The sequence below is a fragment of the Scyliorhinus torazame genome, chromosome 16 (assembly GCF_047496885.1).
Source record: "Scyliorhinus torazame isolate Kashiwa2021f chromosome 16, sScyTor2.1, whole genome shotgun sequence".
Taxonomy (NCBI): Eukaryota; Metazoa; Chordata; class Chondrichthyes; order Carcharhiniformes; family Scyliorhinidae; genus Scyliorhinus; species Scyliorhinus torazame.
The window spans coordinates 4,076,950-4,101,790 of record NC_092722.1 but is presented as its reverse complement, the minus strand read 5'-3'; the positions used below and the strand labels follow the sequence as shown (position 1 = coordinate 4,101,790).

General features: G+C 48.3%; 2 protein-coding genes across 2 annotated transcripts in view; one reads left to right on the top strand and one right to left on the bottom strand.

Moving 5' to 3' along the window:
• Positions 1-11,405, bottom strand: part of LOC140392533 (uncharacterized) — a 47,610-nt gene extending 36,205 nt beyond the window's left edge. The window contains exons 1-3 of the mRNA XM_072477805.1: positions 11,369-11,405; positions 9,244-9,353; positions 4,347-4,484 (exon numbers count right to left, since the gene is read on the bottom strand). The gene's annotated coding sequence lies outside the window, so the exon portion shown is untranslated. The remainder of the gene's footprint in view (positions 1-4,346; positions 4,485-9,243; positions 9,354-11,368) is intronic.
• Positions 11,406-11,529: 124 nt separating this feature from the next.
• Positions 11,530-24,841, top strand: part of LOC140392331 (coiled-coil domain-containing protein 27-like) — a 74,713-nt gene continuing 61,401 nt past the window's right edge. The window contains exons 1-5 of the mRNA XM_072477642.1: positions 11,530-11,670; positions 12,471-12,659; positions 16,770-16,818; positions 17,999-18,147; positions 19,088-19,249. Of these exons, the coding sequence (XP_072333743.1) occupies positions 12,543-12,659; positions 16,770-16,818; positions 17,999-18,147; positions 19,088-19,249 (477 nt within the window). The 5' untranslated portion in view covers positions 11,530-11,670; positions 12,471-12,542. The remainder of the gene's footprint in view (positions 11,671-12,470; positions 12,660-16,769; positions 16,819-17,998; positions 18,148-19,087; positions 19,250-24,841) is intronic.

Genomic DNA, 24,841 nt, shown 5'->3' with positions numbered 1-24,841 from the left:
TAGGTGGATTGGCCACGCTACGGATTGGGTCTCTAAATTTCTTTTAAAGAAGAGAAGCTAACCAATCAACAACGTGGGGGTTACCAGTGGTCAGAAACTGAACTGGACTAACCATATAAATACCGTGGCTACAAGAGCGGGTCAGAGGCTGGGAATCCTGCGGTGAGTAACTCCCCTCCTGACTCCCCCAAAGCCGGTCCACCATCTACAAGGCTCAAGTCAGGAGTGCGATGGAATATTCCCCACTTGCCTGGATGAGCGCAGCCCCAACAACACTCAAGAAGCTCGACATCACCCAGGACAAAGCTCCCCATTTGCTTGGCACCCCTTCCACAAACATTCAATCCCTCCACCACTGACACACAGTGACAGTCACGTGTACCATCTACAAGATAGTAAGAAGTCTTACAACACTAGGTTAAAGTCCTTCGATAGCTAGTGATTTGAAACAAACCTGTTGGACTTTAACCTGGTGTTGTAAGACTTCGTACTGTGCTCACCCCAGTCCAACGCCGGCATCTCCACATCATCTACAAGATACACTGCAGGAAGGCACCACCTTCCAAACCCACTACCATCTAGAGGGTGAAGAGCAGCAGAAACCTGGAATACCAACAAATGGAAGTTCCCCTCCAAGTCACTCATCACCCTGACTTGGAAATATATTTCTGTTCCTTCACTGTCACATAGTCAAAGTTCGGAACTCCCTCCCTAACAGCACAGTGGATGTACCTACACCACAGGGACTGCAGTGGTTCAAGAAGGCAGCTCACCACCACCTTCTCAAGGGCAATTAGGGATGGGCAAGAAATACTGGCCTAACCAGCGACACCTAGGTCAAGGAAATTAATTTTTGAAAAGATTAACCAATACGTGAGTTGGAAAAAACAATACAGTTGAAATTTACAGTGAAGGTGGACCATGTAAATGGGAGCTTCATTCTGCACCTAGATGAACAATAGTGACGTCACTTCAAAAGAACGCTAGTGGTTGTGAAGCATGTTAGGATGCTCCGAAACCATGAAAGGCACTATATAAATGCAGGGCATTATTGCAGCCAGCAATGGGGGAAGGGTGTTTTTCTGACTGCGAGCCTGGGCAGGATTCTCTCAGCCCAAGGCCGGGCCGGAGAATCCCCGCGACTGACACGTATCGCGCCACGCCTCCCCGACGCCGGCACGCGATTCTCTGCAGAGTGGAGAATCGATGCCATTGGTGCCGGCGTGGTTGGCACGACGCCAGTCGGGGGGCCGCACTATGCGGACGGCCCGCCGATTCTCGGCCCGGGATGGGCCAAGCGGCCATCGTAAAAACGGCGAGTCCCACCGGCGCCGTCCACACCTGCTCTCAGCCGGCAGGAACTCGGCTTCGAAGGGTCGCGGGGGTGCCTGTGGGGGTGGAGGGGGATCCGACCCCAGGGGGGGCCTCCGTGTGGCCTGGCCCGCGATCGGGGCGCATTGATCGACGGGCCGGCCTCTCTGGCTGGGGCCTCCTTTCTTCCGCGCCGGCCCCTGTAGCCCTGCGCCATGTTGTGTCAGGGCCGGCGCGTTGAAGGAAGCCACTGCGCATGCGCGGACCCCGTGGCGCCCAGTTGACGCCGGGATCAGCCGCTGGAGCGGCGTGGATCGCTCCAGTGCCGTGCTGGCCCCCTGTAGGGGCCAGAATTGCTGATCCTGAGGCCGCGTTGATGCCGTCGGGAAAGGTGATGGCGTTTCTGACAGCGTTAACACTTAGCCTCAGGATCACAGAATCCCGCCCCCTGTGTCCAGTGGGGTCCCGCAGGGGTCCGTGTTGGGGCCCTTGCTGTTTGTGGTTTATGTAAATGATTTAGACATGAATGTAGGAGGGTTGATCAGTAAGTTTGCAGATGATACAAAAATTGTTGGGGTGGTAAATAGTGAGGAGGATAGCCTTCGATTACAGGAGGATACAGACGGGCTGGTCAGTGGCAAATAGAATTCAATCCGGATAAGTGTGAGGTGATGCACTTGGGCCGGACAAACAAGGCGAGGGGAATACAGGATAAACGGCAGGACCCTGGGAAGCCCCGAGGATCAGAGGGAGCTTGGTGTGAATGTACACCCGTCCCTTAGGGTAGCAGAGCAGGTGGGTACAGTGGTTAAGAAGGCATACGGTATACTTGCCTTTATTAGCCGAGGCATAGAGTTTCAGAGCAGGGAGGTTATGCTGGAACTGTAAAAAACATTGGTCAGGCCACAGCGAGAGTATTGTGAGCAGTTCTGGAATCCACATTACAGGAGGGATGTGATAGCCACTGGACAGGGTGCAGAGGAGATTTACCAGCATGTTGCCTGGGCTGGAGAGTGTTAGTTATGAAGAGAGATTAGGTAGACTGGGGTTGTTTTCCTTGGAGCAGAGGAGACTGAGGGGGGACATGATTGAGATGTATAAAATTATGAGGGGCACAGATAGAGTAGACAGGAAGAAACCTTTCCCCTTGGTGGAGGGATTAATGACCAGGGGGCAGAGATTTAAGGTGAGGGGCAGGAGGTTTAGCGGGGATGTGAGGATAAACCCTTTTACCCAGAGGGTGGTGGGAGTCTGGAACTCGCTGCCTGAAAGGGAGGTGGAGGCAGAGACCCTCAGAACATTTAAGTACTTGGGTGTGCAGTTGTGATGCCGGGGTAGACAGGCTATGGGCCCAGTGCTGGGAAACGGGATTGGAATAGTTGGGTGGTTGTTTTTGACTGGCGCAGACACGAAAATGAAATGAAATGAAAATTGTCACAAGTAGGCTCCAAATGAAGTTACTGTGAAAAGCCCCTAGTCGCCACATTCCGGTGCCTGTTCAGGGAGGCTGTTACGGGAATTGAACCGTGCTGCTGGCCTGCCTTGGTCTGCTTTCAAAGCCAGCGATTTAGCCCTGTGCTAAACAGCGATGGGCTAAATGGCCTTCTCTGCGCTGAATGATTCTGAATACCGTCCTCAATCTGAGAGTGCCTGTCACTGACACAAGGAGCGAGATAAATCCGCCGGTGGGATTCTCCGCCGGTGGGATTCTCCATTGGTGGGATTCTCCGGTGGCGGATACTCCGGTGGCGGATTCTCCGCCGGTGGGTTTCTCCGTCGGCGGGATTTTCCGGTGGCGGGATTCTCCATTCTGTCAACAGCGCTCCCATGTCCGTGGGTTTCCCAGCGGCCCGGGGTGGCCACAGTGGGAAATCCCATTGGCAGGCTGCAGAAACGGAGAATCCCACTGCCGGCAAGGGCGTGCCGCCCAGGAAAACGCGGCTGGGGGCCCGGAGAATCACGCCCAAGGTATCTGAAGCCTTCTGTTATTCCAGTGCCTCGTATTCATAAACACCAAATCAAAAAACAAAGTTAAAGGGAAGTAGATATTACAAAGTTAATTCATGAGAAATGAAGATTGCCCCATTACTGCATTCAGTCCATCAGATAACGTAACTTTCTCTCAAATTTAAAAATGTATTAAGTTTTGCTGATGGATGCCAGATCGAGGGAGACTGTTTATGCTAAAGGGGTCAGATTGTCAAAATCAAACAAGGAACTGGAAGGTACATTTTCATCTTCAAGAAACACAACAGGAAAAATAGAGTTGTTGATGTTCATGTCAGTAATATCAGGATCAGACCCGCAGGTCTGAGATAATGCCCTGAAATGTACCTGATGAACATGATATAAGATTGGATCAAAGGATAGTTCCCCTGATCCAGTGCTACAGAAGACAAACACTCTTCCTGTTCAGCACCAGGATTGTTGGGGTCATTTGGCACAGTGGTTAGCACTGTGGCTTCACAGCGCCAGGGACCCGGGTTCGAATCCCGGCTCGGGTCACTGTCTGCGCGCTCTCCCCGTGTCTGCGTGGGTTTCCCCCGGGTGCTCCGGTTTCCTTCCACAAGTCCCGAAAGACGTGCTTGTTAGGTAAATTGGACATTCTGAATTCTCCCTCAGTGTACCCGAGCAGGTGCCGGAATGTGGCGACTAGGGGCTTTTCACAGTAACGTCATTGCAGTGTTACCAATAAAGATTATTATTATTAAATAACTCCCTCACAAGAGAGTGAGGAAAACAAGTTTCTCTATTTCAACCTCAGGCAATGTTTTCAATAAACTTTGATCTGTTGCTATATCCTCCCACCCTCCCCGGCAACCTGCGGCCGCTGTCAGGTTTTCGAGAAGTCAGTAATACTTTTTTATTCTGTATTTTGCACATAAAACCAGCCTAGATTTATGGTTTAATTATTGTTCATCCATTTTTGTACAGACCAATTGACCCACTGAAAAGCAACCCTGGCAACACTCATTTCTTTGTAAATACTAGATTGCTGCCACTAATGACATTGATTGACTTCAGCGTGATGTTACCTTGGCAACTGTTAACTCCATCCCCAGTATATCCCGGCAGGCACTGACAGTAAAATAACTGAGTCACCAAATCCAGCCGGCAAATTGCTTGCTGGTGACAGTGGATATTTCGGTAAATGCATTCATTCTGAAATGGATCTGCAAAAGTAAATGAGTTTTGATTTGATTTGGTCTTTGTGTGTGAACAGCAGTTTAAGGTTTGCAGGAATTTCTCATTCTCCCATTCTCTGAGGGCAGTAACAGTGATGTTAATGATTCCTGTTCAACATTGTGTTTCAAGATTATCTGAACTACATCAGGCAACAATCAAAAACTTTTTTTTGTTGCATGTTTATTATGCAAACAAAGATCTCCCCGAATCCCGAAATGAATAAATGCAGTCGGTTCCTGACACTAAAGTATTTGCTTTCCAGGATTTTCTCATAATTTCAAGAAATAAAAACAGAAAATGCTGGGAAAACCCAGCAGGTCTGGCAACATCTGCAGAGGGAGAAACAGAGTGAACGTTTTGGGTCTGTACGGTTCTTCTTCAGAGCTGGAGAGAGGGAGAAATGTGGTGGGTTTTAAACTGTTACAAAGAGTGAGTGCAGCAGGTGGAGTTCAGTGATAGGTCAGAGCTCAGGAGAGATTGGATGACAAAGATGCCTTGGACACAAGACAAAGGGAGCGGTAATGATAGTGTTAAAGTCTAAAGCAGGTGTCAATAGCGGCATTAGGATCGGATAACAGAATGCGTGAAAGCAGAACAAAGGTCAGCACTTTCTGAAACAGATCATGGAGTCATAGATGTTTACAGCATGGAAACAGGCCCTTCGGCCCAGCTGGTCCATGTCGCCCAGTTTCTATCACTAAGCTAGTCCTACTTGCCCGCATTTGGCCCATATCCCTCTATACCCACCCTGCCCATGTAACTGTCTAACTGTTTTTTAAAGGAAAAAATTGTACCGGCCTCTACCACTGCCTCTGGCAGCCCGTTCCAGACACTCACCACCCTCTATGTGAAGAAATTCCCCCTCTAGTCTCTTTTGTATCTCTCCCCTCCCACCTTAAACCTATGCCCTCTAGTTCTAGACTCCTCTACCTTTGGGAAAAGAGTGTGCTCACCCCAGTCCAACGCCGGCATCTCCACATTTTGGGAAAAGATGTTGACTTAGCTATATCCCTCATTATTTTATAAACCTTATAAATCATGAGAACAAGTTACAGACTGACCCTGGATGGGGGGAGCGAAAGGGAAGGGGGTTGGAATAAAAATCAAAATGGAGGACAGAGCTCATGGTCTGAAGTTGTCGAGCTCAATCTTGAATCCAGAAGGCTGTAAAGTGCCTCATTGGAAGATGAGGGGCTCTCCTACACTTTGTGTTGGGCTTCACTGGAATATTGTAGCAGTCTAAGGACAGAAAGGTGGTGAATTGAAATGGCAACGACAGGGAGGTCAGGGTCACAGTTGCTGACTGAGTAAAAATGTTCCACAAAACCATCACACAATCTGTTTATAACCTCCCTAATGTAGAGGTTGATGAGCAGCGAATACAATAGATTACAATGAATATGAGTAGACTAAACTAAAAGAAGTACAAATAAATCGTTGCTTCACTTGGAAGGAGGGTTTGGGGCCTTGGAGAGTGAGGAGGGAGGAGGTAAAAGAGCAGGTGTTACACCTCCCGTGGTTACATGGGAAGGTGGCGTGGGAAGTGGACGCGGTATTGGGGGTGATAGAGCAGTGGACCAGGGGCAACGTCATTTTGGGAGAAGAGGGTAAGGTCCGTTTGATGGTGGCATAATGCTGGACTTGGCAGAAATGGAGAAGGTTGATCCTTTGAATGTGGAGGGTGGTGGGGTGGAAAGTGAGGACAAGAGGAACCCTATCATGGTTCTGGGAGGGAGGAGATGAGGTGAGGGCAGAGGTGTGGGAAATGGGTTGGACACAATTGAGGGGTCCTGTCAACCCCCCAAGGGGGGGGGGGGGGGTCTCAGCGAAGGAGAGAAAAGTAAGACATGCGAGAAATGCTATTGTGGAAGGTGACATCATCAGAACAGATGAGATGGTGACGTGGAAATTGGGAGAATGGAGTGGAGCCCTGAGAGGAAGTGGGGTATGAGGAGGTATAGTCGAAGTAACTGTGGGAGTCAGTGGGCTTGTAATAGATGTTGGTAGGCAGTCTTTCACCATAAATAGTGTGAGAGAGGTCAAGGAAGGGGGAAGGGAGGTGTCGAAGATGGCCCATGTGAAGATGAGAGGGGAGTGGAAATTGGAAGCAAAATTGATTAATTTTCCCAGTTCTGGATGAGAACAGGAAGCTGCACTGATACAGTCATCGATGTATCGGAAAAGGAGTTATGGGAGGCGGCCTGAAGGGAACTGGAACAAAGAATATTCCACATACCCCACAAGACAGGCATAACTGCGGCCCATGCGGGTACCCATAGCCACGCCTTTTATTTGAGAAAGTGAGACAATTAAAGAAGTTATTGAGAGAGAGAGAACAAGTTCGGCCAGGTGGAGGCGGATAATAATGGGTGGCGAATGTTCGGACCTCTGTTCAAAGAGGAAGCGGAGAGCCCTCAGACCCTCCTGATGGGGGGTGGAGGTGTGGAGGGAGTGGACGTCCAGAGTGGAGAGGAACTGGTTAGGGCCAGGAAACTGGAAATTGTTGACATGAAGTAGGGAATTGAGGGATCGCGGATGAGGGTCTCCCAGGACAATTCTGTTTGTGGGTTTTGACAAGGAAGTAGATGCGAGCGGTGCAGGGTCGGGGAATTATGAGGTTGGAGGCTGTAGAGGGAAGATCTCCAGAGGCAATGAGGTCAGTGATAGTCCTGTAAACAATGGCTTGATATTTGGTAGTGGGACTATGGTCCGGAGGAGGCAGGAGGAAGTGTCTGAGTTCAGTGGTGGAGTCAGGAATTTCAGGAAATTGGTGTCATTCTTGTTGTTTCTTCTGAATATAATACTTCAGTCAATCAGCTCCTGGTGTGATATGGACTTGAAAAGTGTGCTACTTTCTGCATTGATGTATATTTTACATTGAATCATCCACGTTCATTAAACACAAGACTTAATTTTGTGGATGATGAAAAATAATTGTTCACAATGCCACCTTCAATATCCTGCCACGGAGTTTCCAGGTGAACTTATTCATGGGGAAGGCAATTTGCTCCAAATTGGGTGAAAGGCAGAAAGATTTACTTGCATTTGCTGCTATCTTTTCAATGCAATGATTACTTTTAGCAGTGGTCTTATAAACAGAAATCTCCCTGCCAGGACCATTCGGCACATTGTGTTTGTGCTAGCTCATTGAAAGGGCCAATCAAATAGATCCATTCCTTGCTCTTTCCTGATTCACCGTAAATGCTGCACGGTAGCACAGTGGTTAGCACAATTGCTTCACAGCTCCAGGGTCCCAGGTTTGATTCCTGGCTTGGGTCACTGTCTGTGCGGAGTCTGCACGTTCTCCCCGTGTCTGCGTGGGTTTCCTCCGGGTGCTCCGGTTTCCTCCCACAGTCCAAAGATGTGCAGGTTAGGTGGATTGGCCATGATAAATTGCCCTTAGTGTTGGGTTGGGTTACTGGGTTATGGGGATATGGTGGAGGTGTGGGATTGGGTAGGGTGCTCTTTCAAAGAGCCGGTGCAGACTTGATGGGCCGAATGGCCTCCTTCTGCACTGTAAATTCTATGAAATCTATGAAAGAAGATTTTTAAAACAAGAATAAGAGTCGGCCATCCAGCTTTCAAACCTCCTCCCTCACTCAATAAAAGGGCTGGTTTAGCTCAGTGGGCTAGACAGCTGGTTTGTGATGCAGAACAAGGCCAGCAGCGTGGGTTCAATTCCCGTACCAGCTTACCCGAACAGGTGGCGGAATGTGGTGATTAGGGGTTTTTCATAGTAACTTCATACTTGTGACAATAAAAGATTATTATTAAAATCGTGGCCAACCTTCTACCTCAACTCTGCCTTCCGACATTATCCCTTGATTCACTTCCTGTCCAAAAATCTATCCATTTCTCTCTTGTGTATACTCAGAAACTGAGCGTCTAAACCCTCTGGGGTTAAAAAAAAACACAGATTTGAAATGCAGTGAAAGCCTTCCAGCTCAATTCTAATTGGCCGACTGATTATCGTGAGACTTTGACCCTGCGTTCTCCAGTCAGGGGGAAACATCCTCCTTAACATCCACCCTCTGCTTGCCTTTCCACATCATAACTGTTCACTACATAAACTAGTTTTCTATTTGCCGATGATCTGAAACTGCTTTTTTTTTTACAGGCCGGGAACAAGCTGTCTTTTGTGGTGGGCACAGTAGCACAGTGGTTAGCACAGTTGCTTCACAGCTCCAGGATCGTAGGTTCGATTCCCGGCTTGGGTCACTGTCTGTGCGGAGTCTGCACGTTCTCCCCGTGTCTGCGTGGGTTTCCTCCGGGTGCTCCGGTTTCCTCCCACAAGTCCCAAAAGATGTGCAGGTTAGGTGGATTGGCCATGATCAATTGTCCCTTAGTGTCCAGAAAGGTTGGCTGGGGTCACTGGGTAACGGGGATAGGATGGAGGTGTGGGCTTAAGTAGGGTGCATTTTCCAAGGGCCGGTGCAGACTCGATGGGCCGAATGGCCTCCTTCTGCACTGTAAATTCTATGGTTCTATGATTTAGTGCAAGTGCAATTTGCCCTTCTCCATTGTGAATGCCAAGTGAAATCTCGCTTGCATCATAGCGATGTCAGAAATGCACCAAACAAAAAAACAGGCAAAAGAACAAAGCCCCGCATTTGGGGAGAGAGGGAGGTGGCAGAGGTTTAACTAACTGGTGCTGGATTGCCGAGGGAGGTGGAGCAGCTCCCACCATGTTGCCTGCATTCCCTCTGATTGGTTACCTGCTCACACAGCCCTGCACGGGGAACTCACCAGAGACATTGCCCACCTTCCGCAGCAACAATGCCAGCAGCAGCAGGGTCCTCGGGCACAAACACATCTTGCATCAGGGCTCCCTGGAATCTATAACGTCAGCGCAGGGACTGAATAATGACATCGAGTCAGGGAAAGACACTGGGAGTTAGACTGGGCCATTCTCCCCCACACTGTCAGCAAACCCTCCCCTCCCACCCACACACACCCCACACACACACACCCTCACCCCCCACACAACCTTATTAACTGTTGATTTCCGAACCTACGACCATTCGGTGCCCGTTTTAAAGCGTCACAAAGCAAAGGTGGAATGTTCCCCACAAGGTTAGAGAGGAGACTGACCCACAGGGTTAGAGAGGAGACTGACCCACAGGGTTAGAGAGGACAGTGACCCACAGGGTTAGCGAGGACAGTGACCCACAGGGTTAGAGAGGAGACTGACCCACAGGGTTAGAGAGGGGACTGACCCACAGGGTTAGAGAGACCAGTGGCCCACAGGGCTAGAGAGGAGACTGACCCACAGGGTTAGAGAGGGGACTGACCCACAGGGTTAGAGAGGAGACTGACCCACAGGGTTAGAGAGGGGAATGAACCACAGGGTTAGAGAGGAGACTGACCCACAGGGTTAGAGAGGGGACTGACCCACAGGGTTAGAGAGGAGACTGACCCACAGGGTTAGAGAGGGGAATGAACCACAGGGTTAGAGAGGGGACTGACCCACAGGGTTAGAGCGTGACCCTGTCACTGGGAGATTCTCTGCTGGGGAGTGGCTGCAATAACTGCTTCTGTGGTGAAGCTTTTAACAGAAACCGCGGTGTGGAATGAGAAAGTTAGTGGTGAATTATTCAATGCATAAAGTGCCATTGCAGCAAAGTTTCCAATCAAATATATCCGGAATAAACAATAACCCAGTCATTATATCGCGTGGAAATAATTGGTGTAAATCGCAATCTGCTAACGGGAAGTGATACCACAATCTGTAAACGGAGCAATTCCTCAAATCCCAATCCCCAGCTCGGGATTCATCCCTAAACTGAACATTCCCCACTATTCCAGAGTCCCAAATCAGAGGAGAGTCTCGAATAACTCCCCACCACGGGCAGTGGAACTCAGTACCCCGGGGAGTGGCGGAAATAAAAAAAACACAGGTTCGATTAAAGGGAAGCTCCATAAACTCGAGGGAGGAATAGGGGGGAGGGAGAGAGGAACAGGGGGGTTGCCGCTCATAGGGGGAATGACGAGGGTCAGAACGAGGCTTGTGGACTTGGTCAGTTGGGCCGAGTGGCCGTTCTGTCTCTCAATTCTGCCCAATCCGAATTTGTATGTAAAAAGCTGCGTGTTTGGGAATACTCTGTGTTACTGAGTCTGCAAACTGATTGAAATGACAAAGAAACCTGGAAATTGAGTCTGTTTTATTCTGAGTTAATGTTGTGCCGAATGGGAGGTGAACATTTTCTAAATGGGAGTGCGGCTGGGTGCAAGGTAGTTTCCGTGTAAAACCTCCACTAAATGATGGATTTTAGTGGGATCATTCCTGGATCCTAAATACAAATGTGTCTCTCCCTCCCAGTCTTGTATCTTTGTTCAGATCACCACACAATGATTGACAGTCATGTGCAAGGCTGGCAATGGCCAGTTTGTTAACTTTACCTGGTGCTTGTCAACAAGTGTATGTTTGAACAAACTATTACATTAATAGCGCTGCGCTGCGTGAACTGCTTGTTTCCCGTCTTTGATAACTTGTTTGAAGTCAAATGTTTGTGTAAACCAGAGTAATTATCTCTCCACTGTACAAAGTAAGGTAAAGACGCCATGAGGGGGGAGAGCTGACTTACCCTGAGGGTCACCACACCTCAGGTGAGGGGCATTGAAGGTAAATGTCACCTTAAATAAGCTCCAGAACAGCCTCCTGGAAGTGGGTTCCAGCAGAATAATCCCATTCCCTGAGACTAGCTGTGTGACGGGTCCCTTTGCCCCATGGATCAAATTGATTGAGGGACAATCAGGGGTTAAGGATGCAACAAGATCGCCTTTGGAATGTTCCCCTGCACCCAGCTAGCTGGCGATTCAGAGAGTGGGCCTCTCTGGGTGGTCTCTCTGCCAGTAAATTACACCCCCTCACCTCTCAATAGGAGATCCTCAACATCAAAAGGAAGGGCGCAGGCGCACGGGCCTCTCATTCATGACCTACCCAGGTTGCTGAGCAACAAAGTCTCGCCTGAATTCCCTTTATCTTCCTGCTCTTGCGCCGGAAAGGAGTGAAGACAATTTCCTTCTTGCAGGAGCTGAGGGCAGCTCCATCCAGCAATCCCTCCCTTCCTACCTCCCACTCAGTCCGGGGACAGAAAAGTGCCCTTCAGCCCATCGAATTGAGTCTCGGGGATAGAAGCAGCCAGTGTTTTACACTAGGCAGGGGCATTGACGGTGAGTTGGGGGCTGCTTTAAAAAACTCTCTCCCAAATTTGAAATCAAAAATCCTTATCGACATTTCCAGACATTTTGCTCCCAGCGAAGCCGCTTCTCCACTCTCTGATGCAAGGTCCGTGCAAAGAATTAATGCCATTTGCATGAACCACCCACAAGATGGGAAAGTGGGCATTAATGCACAACTTGCACAATATTGACCACAATATCCTCAGAGGTTATTCGCCTGTGTTGATATGGATAAAGCAATAGGGTAACATTAGAAAAGCTCGCCGCAACTACAGTTTATCTGTGTGTGAAATCAGCGGATTTAGAAAAGAAAGCCATACAGCGTTCTGGAGGCAACCTTGCAGTTCCTGACACTACCACATGGGCCACAGGGCAAAGACTCAATTGGGATTGTCGCTGGATTGACTGCCACTGGTTCGAATTGGTAATGGGTCTTCACCTGGCTTTGCTTCCATGGGACTGGAGTTAGGAACGTCTTTGTCCAATTTTATTGGAGGCAAATATTTAGTCACCTTTGAAATGTTGGTATGTTATGTCCAATTACACAGAGCACAGAAACAGTCCATTGCACTCTTTGCTGGTGTTTACCGTGGGGCACCAACCTTATATTGTCACAATTCAAACCACTCTTCGGTAAAACAATTGGAGCACAAAACATTTAGCTCCTTCCTTCAATACAGGGGGACCCATCATATAAATTATTCACTGGCTTTGCAAATAGAGCAGCTTGTTGAGACAATAAATGATTTATTGCTTCGCACTTACAACCACAGATCTTCATTTGTGTCCAGGGATATTTTAGGAGAGCTTTGAGGCTGTGCAGTCCACCAACAAGAAAGGTCAGAGACGGGGCCGTCCTGAAGATGAGGGGGTTTTCTGTTTTTCAAAGAAGTGACCACCAGACCCGCACAGACTTGTGCAAATATAAATCTTTAAATCAAGATCAGAAAAAGCAAGAAGTCGAAATTTCAGCTCAAAAGGTTTGTTGACGATATCAGCTTTTCCGAATCATACTATGTTACTCGTGATTTAACAAATGTTAAATAGAATAATTTGTCCATGATTCCTGATTTCTGCCCCGTTGTCGCAAATGTTAACTCATTGACAATTACACTTAGAATCATACAATCCCTACAGAGGCCATTTGACCCGTCGAGTCTGCACCGACCCTCTGAAAGAGCACCCCACTCCCCCACCCTATCTCCATAACCCTACCTAACACGCACATTCCTGGATACTTAGGGGCAATTTAGCATGACAAATCCACCTAATCTACAAATCTTTGGACTGTGGGAGGAAACCGGAGCACCCGGAGGAAACCTACGCAGACACGGGGAGAAAGTGCAGACTCCGCACAGACAGTGACCCAAGGCTGGAATTAAACCCGAGTCGCGGGAGCTGTGAGAGAGCAGTGCTAACCACTGTACCGCTGTCCCACCCTTATCGAATATGTTTGGGCATGAAATCAAAGCCAGGCGACTGTTTGTTAATCTCGGGCGAGATTCTCCGACCCCCCGCTGGGTCGGAGAATCGCCGGGGGCTGGCGTGAATCCCACCCCCACCGGTTGCCATATTCTCCAGCACCGGATATTCAGCGGGGGCGGGAATCGTGCCACGCCGGTTGGCGGGCCCCCCCCCCCGCGATCCTCTGACCTGGATGGGCCAAAGTCCCGCTGCTAAAATGCCTGTCCCGCCGGCGTAGATTAAACCACCTACCTTATCGGCGGGAGAAGGTGGCGCGGGCGGGCTCCGGGGTCCTGGGGGGGGGCGCGGGGCGATCTGGCCCCGGGGGGGTGCCCCCACGGTGGCCTGGCTCGCGATCGGGACCCACCGATCCGCGGGCGGGCCTGTGCCATGGGGGCTCTCTTTTCCTTCCGCCTTCGCCACAGTCTCCACCATGGCGGAGGCGGAAGAGACTCCCTCCACTGCGCATGCACGGGAATGCCGTCAGCGGCCACTAACGCTCCCGCGCATGCGCCGCCCGGAGATGTCATTTCCGCGCGAGCTGGCGGGGCACCAAAGGCCTTTTCCGCCAGCTGGCGGGGCGGAAATTAGTCCGGCGCGGGCCTAGCCCCTTAAGGTTGGGGCTCGGCCCCCCAAGATGCGGAGCATTCCGCACCTTTGGGGCGGCCGATGCCCGACTGATTTGCGCCGTTTTGGGCGCCATTCGGCGGACATCGCGCCGATACCGGAGAATTTCACCCCTCATTCCTGCAAATAAATAAACGGCAGTATTTTGTTGATTTTGATGTAAAATCTCTTTTAAAAGTCAATCCCGTCACCGAGAGACGAATGACCTCACCTGGGCACATTGTTTAACACTTTAACACTGGGGCCAAACACCAGGTGGGAGAGAGGGGTGGGCGAGGGGGATTCCACTTGGTGAGCTTCACTGCGTTTACACCAATAAGTTGTGCATGCTGATGAATCTGCCTGAAATTGGACAATTTCCAGAAGGAATCCTGTGTGAAATGAATTTCAAAAGGTGCTCGAAAATGGGAACGCAGTCTTGTTGCATCAGCTAAATGGGAATGTTCCCCCCCCCCCCTCCCTCCCCCCAACCACCGCCACCAAATTGGTCAAGGTTTTAAAAAATAATTTTAGAGTACCCAATTCTTTTATTTTCCAATTAAGGGGAAATTTAGCGTGGCCAATCCACCTACCCTGCGCATCTTTGGGTTGTGAGGCTGAAACCCACGCAGAAGGATGTGCAAACTCCACACGGATAGTGACCCAGAGCCAGAATCGAACCCAGGTCCTCGGCGCCGTGGGGCAGCAGTGCTAACCACTGTGCCACCGTGCCGCCCTCAAGGGTTTTGTTGACTGATTTAGCCTCTCTAAGACAATGACATAGCTGAAATGGAAAAAGAAAATGCTGGAAATATTCAGCACGTCAGGCAGCATCTGTGGAGAGAAAAACAGAGGTTTTTTTTGTAAATTTAGAGTACCCAATTCATTTTTTCCAATAAAGGGGCAATTGAGCGTGGCCAATCCACCTAGCCTGCACATCTTTGTGTTGTGGGGGCGAAACACGCAAACACTGGGAGAATGTGCAAACTCCACACGGACAGTGACCCAGAGCCAGGATCGAACCTGGGACCTCGGCGCCGTGAGGCAGCAGGGCTAACCCACTGCGCCACCATGCTGCCCTTGCGAGAAACAGAGTAACTGTTTCAGGTCAGTGACCTTTCCTATAAACAACCTGAAATGTTAACCGAAAGGCTAAATGTGGGCATACAGGCTGGTAGTGTGCACCAGGATGGGTTAGGTGTGGTGGACCAGATGATCATCTGCTGTCCATTCTTTTTCCCACATTCATAACAGCAGGAGGTTCAAGGTGCTGTGCCATTGACCCTAGTCAGCCAATCATGCTCTTTGTGTGAAGCACCGGGTGTAATTCAGGGGGTAAATGCAAAATACTGCAGATGCTGAAAATCTGAAACAAACAGAGAAAATGCTGGATAAACTCAGCGGATCCTGTGGAGAGAGAAGAGTTAGCGTTTTGATTCCAAATGGGTTTTCTAGCTCTGATGAAAAGTCATATGGGACTTGAAACAATTAACTCTGTTACTCCCCCCACAGACCCTGCCAGACTTGCTGAGTGTAGGTAGCATTTCCTGTTATCATTCAGGGGGAAATGGAATTTTGGGATGGAACACTCACCAAATTTGTTTTCATCCTAATTTGCTGTCCGAGAAAATAAATTCCTCTAATTTTACACTTTTAAAAAAAGCAATGGAATTTCGGGCCAACAAGGATAAGACGCCACTCGAATAGGTGTGAAGACAGTATAAATATCTGTCAAATCAATATGTTTGTGGAGCGAGAAACCTTTGTGAGGGACAGTAAGAAGATGTCTCGGTGGGGAATATTAATTTCATAGAATTTACAGTGCAGAAGGAGGCCATTCGGCCCATCGAGTCTGCACCGGCCCTTGGAAAGAGCACCCTACTCAAGCCCACGCCTCCACCCTATCCCATAACCCAGTAACCCAAATTTTGGACACTAAGAGCAATTCACCATGTCCAATCCACCTAACCTGCACATCTTTGGACTGTGGGAGGAAACCGGAGCACCCAGAGGAAACCCACACAGACACGGGGAGAACGTGCAGGCTCCGCACAGACAGTGAACTAAGCCGGGAATCAAACCTGGGACCCTGGAGCTGTGAAGCAATTGTGCTAACCACTAAGCTACCATGCTGCCCATAATATCTTCCAATGAGTGATCAGAATATTCTGTTAAATGACCTTATCCCATTGCTAAAGTTCCCAATTTCTCGTTGGTTCCACTGAGGTTTAATGAGGTAAATTGTGGGAGAACCAAATTTCATGAGTTGTCAGTGGAATGGTTATTGTCCCTTTCATGCACTCAAGATCAGTATTAACAGAAATAACTTTTTAAAAAAAAAATATATTTTATTCAAGTTTTTTGGCCAAACATAACAATACGCAGTGTTTCTTTTACACAACAATAAAGCAATATAAATAACCGTGGCCAGTTTTAAACAAATAAATAAGTAATATATAAACAAAAACAAAAAACAAAAATAAATGGCAACTGCCTTGTCCAAAATAAATACTCTCCAAAAATACAACCCAACAATCCAATATACAATTACATATACCAAATACCTATACATATACAATAACATCCCTGAGAGTCCGTCCGGTTCCTCCTCCTCACCCCCCCCCCCCCCCCCCGCCCCCCCGGGTTGCTGCTGTTATTTACTTCTTTTCCATTCCCTCTATCTTTCTGTGAGGTAGTCGACGAACGGTTGCCACCGCCTGGTGAACCCCTTAACACAAACTTAATCCGTTCTAACTTTATGAACCCTGCCATATCGTTTATCCAGGTCTCCACACCCGGGGGTTTGGCTTCCTTCCACATTAACAATATTCTGCGCCGGTCTACAAGGGACGCAAAGGCCAACACGTCAGCCTCTCTCGCCTCCTGCACTCCCGGCTCTTCTGCAACCCCAAATACAACAGAAATAACTTTTATGTTTGTCCTAATCATATGCTTTCCTGAGCAGGGAAGAAGATTGATTGATCACAGTAAGAAAATTCTGCTTTTTCTTTGTAATTCAGAATTGCAACAACATCAAGGCACCTCTAACCAAAGACAAAAGCACAAGTGGTAAGATTTCTCCATTGAAATACTGTTGAATAATGGTACAATGGGTGTGTTTAATGTGCCTGTAGCAACACCTTCTCAGCCCACTAGCTCCGCTGACAGAAAAGACGCCAGAGATTGACTTGCCAGATTGGCCAGCCCAGCCAGATCAGGCGATGTTTAATTGAGTTGACCATCAAGGTGCAAACCATGACCTCAAGATGACAGACAGGGCAATGCTTAGAGATTATATCACCTTGTATGAGAGGAGAAAGGATTGCCTGATGTACCAAATCAGCAGATTGAGTAGTAGGTTTAAAAGACTACTAGGATGGAAAGTTCTACTGTCTGCCTGTTGCCAGCCATTCATGGAATTTTCATTCCTGATTCAGGAATTCCCAGTGAAAATATTTCTCCTTTTCTCCCCTATACTCCATTTGCCAATGTTGAATCATTGACTCTAGTTATTGACCTACCCGTCAGAGAGATTAGTTTTCCCTTAAAACCTTTATTGAAATCTCCCAGTATCTTGAAACCCTCCATTAGATCACGTCTTAAATGTCTCTAATCCCAAGGAGAACTGGCCCAACTTCTCCTCATGTCTGAAGTCTCTCATCCCTGATACCATCCTGATAGACATCCCCTGTACTCTCTATAAGGTCTTGACATCTTCCTGGTGACATAATTCCTGCACCAAGTCATTCATGTGATTTAAAAACAGAAAGTAGCTGTAATGTGAGAATCTCACACTTTGATTGATTGATAATAATTGTCCCATGTACCGAAGTACAGTGAAAAGTATTTTTCTGCGGCCAAGGGAGCGTACACAGTACGTACAGAGTAGACAAAAGAATAATCGACAGAGAACATTGACAAATGGTACATCGACAAACAGTGATTGGTTACAGTGCGGAACAAGGGGCCAAACAAAGCAAATACATGAGCAAGAGTTACATTGTTAGTTACATTGCAACAACGGGACACTCAAAAATGTGAAAGTTAAAAGTTTTCTTCAGACTTGGTACGATTGAAAAGTAAGAATTCGAAAATCTGATATTGTGTTTCTTCAAAATGAAAGAGTCAACACTATCTTGCATAGGGAAACGTGTGGAAATCTGAAATCCCTGAACTCAGCAATGTGCCATTTTCCAGAAACACTGACCAATTCTCATTGATTTTTGACATTTTCTTCCTTCTTCTGCAGCTTATTCATCCCTTATCAGAAGTGCAACAGGTTACCCATCCTCGTCTCACATGGAGGACTCAGATGACTGCATAGACTGTAAAGAGCAACCAGAATACAGCGCTGCCAGTGATGGTGTCCCTTGGTATGTTGCCGTGCTACATGAAAAGGTACAAAGCACCATTGTGTAATTGTCAACATTTGCAGAGTATTTATTATATTAGGTCCAGGTTCATCGGGAGTTGCGAAAGAGAAGAATTGCAATTGGTGTTTACAATCTTTGTTCGGTGCCTAAAGGAGATTAGTGGTTTACATTTTCATCCTGGGGGAATTGACATTGGTAGAGGACAGGTGAGCAACATACCAAGGAATTGCTGAGAACTTCATATCACGCAATCCCCGTTCAAACTGTACCCCGCTGACTGAGCAGAAGTTATAATGTGTGATTATTATACAAAATGCATTGTTGACCCTCGGTCTGTAATAGGTTCCATTTGACCAATAACATCCCATCATGCCTGCAATTGGTCATTTTACCACAAACAGGGCTGCACCATTTCCAAACTATTCTCATGAGATGCTTTGATTTCACCTGTATAAAAATGGGGGTGCAGGGCAGGGCTAGCCTGAGTGGGTGATATTTTGAAGTTAAAAAGCAATCTACTGGTTTTTCAGGTATGGTAAAAAAAATGTTCAACCCAGTGAGAGAGCAAGAAACTGTTAAATAATTAGAGGGGTGGAATTTTAATGTGGGCGAGTACGTGGGTTTGAGTGAAGTTTCACAGTTATTAGAAGAACCCCAGTATGTGGAATGACCAGCTCCAAGTTGAGCTTTATTGTGGCTGGGGAAGTGTTGGGAGTCCGATGCATTCCCAGGAACAAGTTTTCAATATAAATATGTTAATGGAGTTTGGCAATCTGTGATTTAACTGCTTTGTGGGTTTTAGTAGTGGTTGCTGCTGAGCCAGAAGACAGGGTTTGTCAGTCAGGCGGCAGCTGGGTGAGGAACTGGTCAAATATCGCATGCTGTGGAGCTAAATCCCAACTTCCTGGCTGAAAGTTTCGCTGGGCTGTCTCATCAACATAATCTGCTTCTTTTAATGGAAACAGGAGAAATGTGTCTTGATACTGGAAGATAAGGTGAAGATCCTCTCTCAGTTTGAGGCGGAATCCAAGAGGAAGGATGGTATAATTGCAAATCTCCAAAAAGAAGTGGCTGAATTAATAGAAGAGCTGAATAAAAGCAGCGACAGTAACTCTCTAAAAACACAGGTGAGAAACAGAAGTTCGCAACAAGACCCCAAATGAATGCTTTTGCACTGCTGCCTACGGTGCTGAGGACCCGGGTTCGAATCCCAGCCCCGGGTCACTGTCTGTGCGGAGTTTGCACTTTCTCCGCATGTCTGCCTGGGTCTCAATCCCACAACCCAAAGATGTGCAGGTTAGGTGGATTGGCCGCGCTAAATTGCCCCTTAATTGGAAAATAAAATAATTGGGTACTCGGAACCTATTCTCCGCCCAAACACATTTCACGATTTCGGTGTCAGGCAATGAAGAACCCGCCCATGGTCTTTACTCCTTGACAAGGAGCACTCCTCTGGCCCCCACCTTCCTCCCATTGGCCAGGGTTCACACACTCCCACATGATTGGCCCCGGGCAGGTCACGAGGCCGGCGAACAATTGCCCCTTAAAGGGGTCAAGCTACCACACCTCGAATACATCATGTTGTCTCAGCAAAGGCAGCAGTAAGAAGACAACTTTGTGAGAGATTTTGACAACTCGCACATTCATTTTGCAATTGAAGGCCTCCCAAATAGCATCAATGTAAATAAAGTATTTTGTTGTAATGTGTCAGAATCTGTCAGGATTAATAGTCCAGTTAGGAATAATACTCTCATAGATCATAGAATTTACAGTGCAGAAGGAGGCCATTCGGCCCATCGAGTCTGCACCGGCTCCTGGAAAGAGCACCCTACCCAAGCACACGCCTCCACCCTATCCCCATAACCCAGTAACCCCACCCAATACTAAGGGCAATTTTGGACACTAAGAGCAATTTAGCATGGCCAATCTACCGAACCTGCACATCTAATCTGAAGCTTTGAGTCTCAGACAGATTATTTATTAATTTATCCCGTTTGCTGGATATCCTGGAATTGAAGTTGCTCAGCTTCCTCCACAGCATAAGAGTGACCACCTCAAAAGTATTTCCCGGACTGCAAAGTGCTGTAGGACACCTGACAGTCACGATAATCCACCGCGCACACGCAAGATCTCTATTTGAAGCGTGGTGAGAGAGGCGTACAGGGAAATTGTAGAAAGAATTGTTTCTCAGGCAGATTTCCTCCATTTTCTTTCTCTGCAGGTGTTTGCTCCCTACAGGAATAATTGCCCTCACGTCTCAGATGCTCTGTTGTATCTCACTCCAACCTTTGTTTCGTTTTGACAAGTCTTAGAAATGGGGGCATGTTTAGCTCAGTTGGCTCGATGGTTGGTTTGTGATGCAGCGCAAGGTCTACATCAGCAGGTTCAATTCCGTTTCAGCTGAGATCATTTATGAAGGCCCTGCCCTGGTCCTGAGGTGTGGTGATCTTCAGACTAAATCTCCACTGGTCAGCAGGAAAGCAGCATGTGGTCAGCAGGGCCTACGGTGATCTTATTTACTTGCTGGTTTAGCACAGTGGGTTAAACAGCTGGCTTGTAATGCAGAACAAGGCCAGCAGCGCGGGTTCAATTCCTGTACCGGCCTCCCCGAACAGGCGCCGGAATGTGGTGTAGCCACCTGGGTTGGCCAAGTCCCGATGTAAAATGGAGAACAGCAAAGGCTGCAGGGAAATTCAGCCAACACAGGCAGAAACCAGCAGGTGCAAGTTTACTGTGTATTAAACTCTGCAAAAGCCCAGACAGCATCGATACAAGCAGCCATCTGCATAATAATGTAGCAGCTATCTACATACTAATAAGCAATCCCCGGGAACAATCGCAACATTTGGGACAAACAAAGCTAAGCCAGACTCCCCGGCGCTGGCAGGAGCCAACACAAAAGAGGTTAACGGACACCTCAAGACCACCCATCGATCAGGGAACCGGTCCAGTATTGGAAAAATCAAACCAAGCGATTGGAACAAAGTCCAATCACCTGGAACCAGGTACGGGGTCCGCCCCGAAAGGCGGGAAGCCCCTGGGGACTATAAAGTTAAGCCCCCAAGTTCAAATCGGTCTTCTTGACCGGGTCACCCAGCAACGCAAACCAACCTTGACTGTGACCAGTTCAACTGTCGCCGAAATCCAGTAAGTCTTAAGTCAACGCTCGCTACGAGATAGGCGCTCCTAGCTACCAATCCGTACCAACTTCGAATCCCGCAGACTCAGAACCCGAACGAAAGGCCATTTGTTCCCCTGACCTGGTGGGCCAGACCGAAGTTAAGTATAGGCCTGTTAGTTGTAGAAGTAGCTTAGACGTAGAATTTGTGCATGAGTAGCGATTACTGTGTATAATAAATGTGCTTTGATTTGAATCTTACTAATCGGTGTATTGAGTTATTGATCAGTACTTGAACTTGATCCTCGTGGTGGTATCATAAAGATACCTGGCGACTCGAGAGCAAAGGTTATAAAACAGAGCCAATTGAACCAACCAAAAGTTAGCAACATATTTCTGGTGACATCTGACAGGACCCGAACTAGATGTGGCTTAACCACTCCGGGAGAACTCAAAAATTTGAATTAGAGATCTAATTGGGAACAGAAAATCACAAGTGTTCAAGCAGTTCTGATCAATCCTCAAAATTCAGAAGTGTGTGTGTGCATGCGTAACTAACAGGGCGATAAGGTAAACTGATAGATTTTTTGTTGCGACAAAACTGTCGGGAGTTTGTATCTCGGAAAGTAGCGAAAGCCGTACCCGTATTTACAGCACCGCCTTAGTCCCCCTGTTCCAAATTTAAATGAAACATTCAGATAAGAAAGATGGCAATGCAGGCAATGCAGCGCCTCATGAACCCAGAAGAATTTGCGGTCGCAGCAACCAGCAGCAGTAGAGTAGGACAGTGTCCCGTATGGGAGGAAGAAATCAGGAAGTACCTCAAAGGGAAAGGATGGCCCCTTTGGAGCGAATTCTGTAACAATGAGGAAACAGGTCCCGGGAGTATAGGACATACTTGGTGGGAGAACGTGAGCGAGATTCACAAGAAGAGCTTAGGGAAAGCTCGCAAGCCGATGGCAATCGTGTCCTGCTTGGCACAATTGCGAGGCACAGAGGAGGTCGTTAGGATGCTCCGGAAAGAGATAGAAGGCACACATCGAATGAGTAAGGTCGATGTAAGTGAGGTAGAAAGAGAGAATGTAGAGTTAAGGAGGAAGTTGGCAGCAAAAGACGGAGAGGTGGATGATGCCAAGTGGGCACGCCAGTCTTGTCTGGCGCACCTAAGCAGCTTCCAGTCCCAGTACGAAAAGGCCTATCAGGACACGCAACGTGCAGTCCTGGTACGTGAAAAAACCGAGAAGCAGGTAGAGGCATTACAGAGGCAGTGCAGTGACCTGAAGGCAGCATTAAGAGCACTCCATGCTGCCACCACGGAGCAAAGACAAAGCTCACTAGACCACGCAAAGTGCCGGAAGCAGATTGCAGAGCTGCAATCTCTGCTTTCAGTTCAAAAAGTATTCCAGGAAACCTTTGGAGCAAAGTTAGATGAGGAAGACGGCCCTGATTGGGAAGAGTTAAATGAGACAGCACAGAGATATGTTCAGGGAACATGTGCGCAGGGAAAGCCCCAAAAGTGAAAAGTGCCCCAACCCCCCACAGAGCAGATAGTTTCGGCTCCAATGAACCCAGTAACCACCCACCGCACAGCCACATCGGACGATACGGAATTTCTGTACACCACCCCCTTAACAGTGACCCAGTTACAGGACGCGTGCGAGAAAATCACACCTTTCCTCCCCACCTCAGACCCCCACCACTTCTTTGCCAGAGTAAAGCAGCAGGCGACCATGTACGGCCTGGATGAGCGAGAGCAAGTAAAGCTCACAGTTTTGAGTTTAGACCCTTCGGTCGCAGCAGCCCTTCCCGACCCACAGAATGTAGGAGGAGGCACCCTTGCAGAAATGCATACCGCGGTCCTAGATGCGATTGGGTATAACCGGGGCGACCCCGTAGATGGCCTCAATAAGTGCAGGCAAACGAAAACCGAGCACCCCACAGCGTTTGCTGGACGCCTGTGGATCCATTTTGCAGCAGTTTTTGGAGACTTAGACCGCGCCCATTTGTCCCCAGACAACATGGCCAAATGGACCCGCACCCTTATCTCCCATGCCACAGAAACAGGACAAAAAGCTTGTGCGAATTATGATCCTTCAGAGGAGGCTCATAATGAGAAGTGGGTAGTAAAAAGATTGTCCCGCACCTGGGAGCAGTCTGTACAAAACAAACCCGCAGTTAAAAATCCCGAAGAAAAGCAGGCCGACGCAGACATACAGGCAGTTACAACACACCAGAACCCCGCATGGGTGAATGAAGGAAAGAACAGCCCCCCACAAAAGTCACAGGAGTGTTACAACTGTGGCCAGTTGGGACACATTGCAAGGGAATGCAATGCCCCACGAAAGCCACAGAGAGCCCAGCAGACGGCACTCTAAGAATAAGACAGAGCCCATACATAGTGTGAGCACCCGTTCAGATCAGACGGACCTGAACGGAATGGATTGACGGTGTACGGGCTCCCCCAGTTGGGTCTGCGACACCCTTTGGGATAGGTCCGGACAACCGGTAGTTGCAGCGAAAATACGGGGACAGCCCATCAAGTTTCTCTTGGACACAGGAGGGTCCCGCACCACAATAGATTCCTCCACCATGTTCCAAAAGGACACGTGGCCCACTACAGCCACTATCACCCTCAGCGGCTTTACAGGCCACTCACAGCAGGGACACATCACAGCCCCTGTACCCATTCAAATCGGCAACATCACCACCAAGCACCCCGTAGTTTTAGTTGACCTGCCCCACACAGCAGAACACATTCTGGGAATAGACTTCATGAACTCCCACCACCTTTCATTTGATCCAGTCAACCAATGTGTCTGGAAAATCTGCAATGCTCACAATAGGAGAATACGCCAACAAAATTAGCGCAGTAGACAAATTTTGGTTTAATCTGACCACGCTCAGCACGGACAAGCAGGTTAGGGCAGTTTTACAGAAGCACAGGACAGCATTCGCGACCCACAAACACGACTGTGGCCAGATGACTGGCTCCGTACGGATCACAGGACCTGACCCTAGACCCCAAAGACAATATGGATTTCCCCAAGAGGCAGAGGGAGAAATCTCAAAGGTAATCGACAGCTTATGAGAGCAGTACTTAGATCAGTAGCCTCCACTAATAATGCCCCGATTTGACCAGTGAGAAAGCCCGATGGATCATGGCGACTGACCATCGATTACCGGGAACTCAACAAAATCACCCCCGCAGCAGCCCCCATGGTAGCCACAAGTCCCGAGACCATGCTCAAGCAGGGACTCAATTCCCGATACTTTGTGGTTTTGGACATCAGTAATGGATTCTGGTCCATTCCATTGGCAAAGGCGTGCCAGTACAAATTTGGCTTCACCTTTAAAGCACAGCAGTACACATGGACATGCCTTCCACAAGGATCCCACAACTCCCCCTCCATTTTCCACCGACAGTTGGCAAATGGTTTAGCCAAATTTTCTCGCCCCGAATGTCTCGTCCAGTATGTAGACGACCTACTACTGCAGACAGACACCAAGGAAGAACACATCGAGCTTCTGTCCGAACTCCTGGAACTCTTACATTCAATTGGTTGTAAAGTTAACCCCAAAAAGGCCCAGATTTTGGAAGACA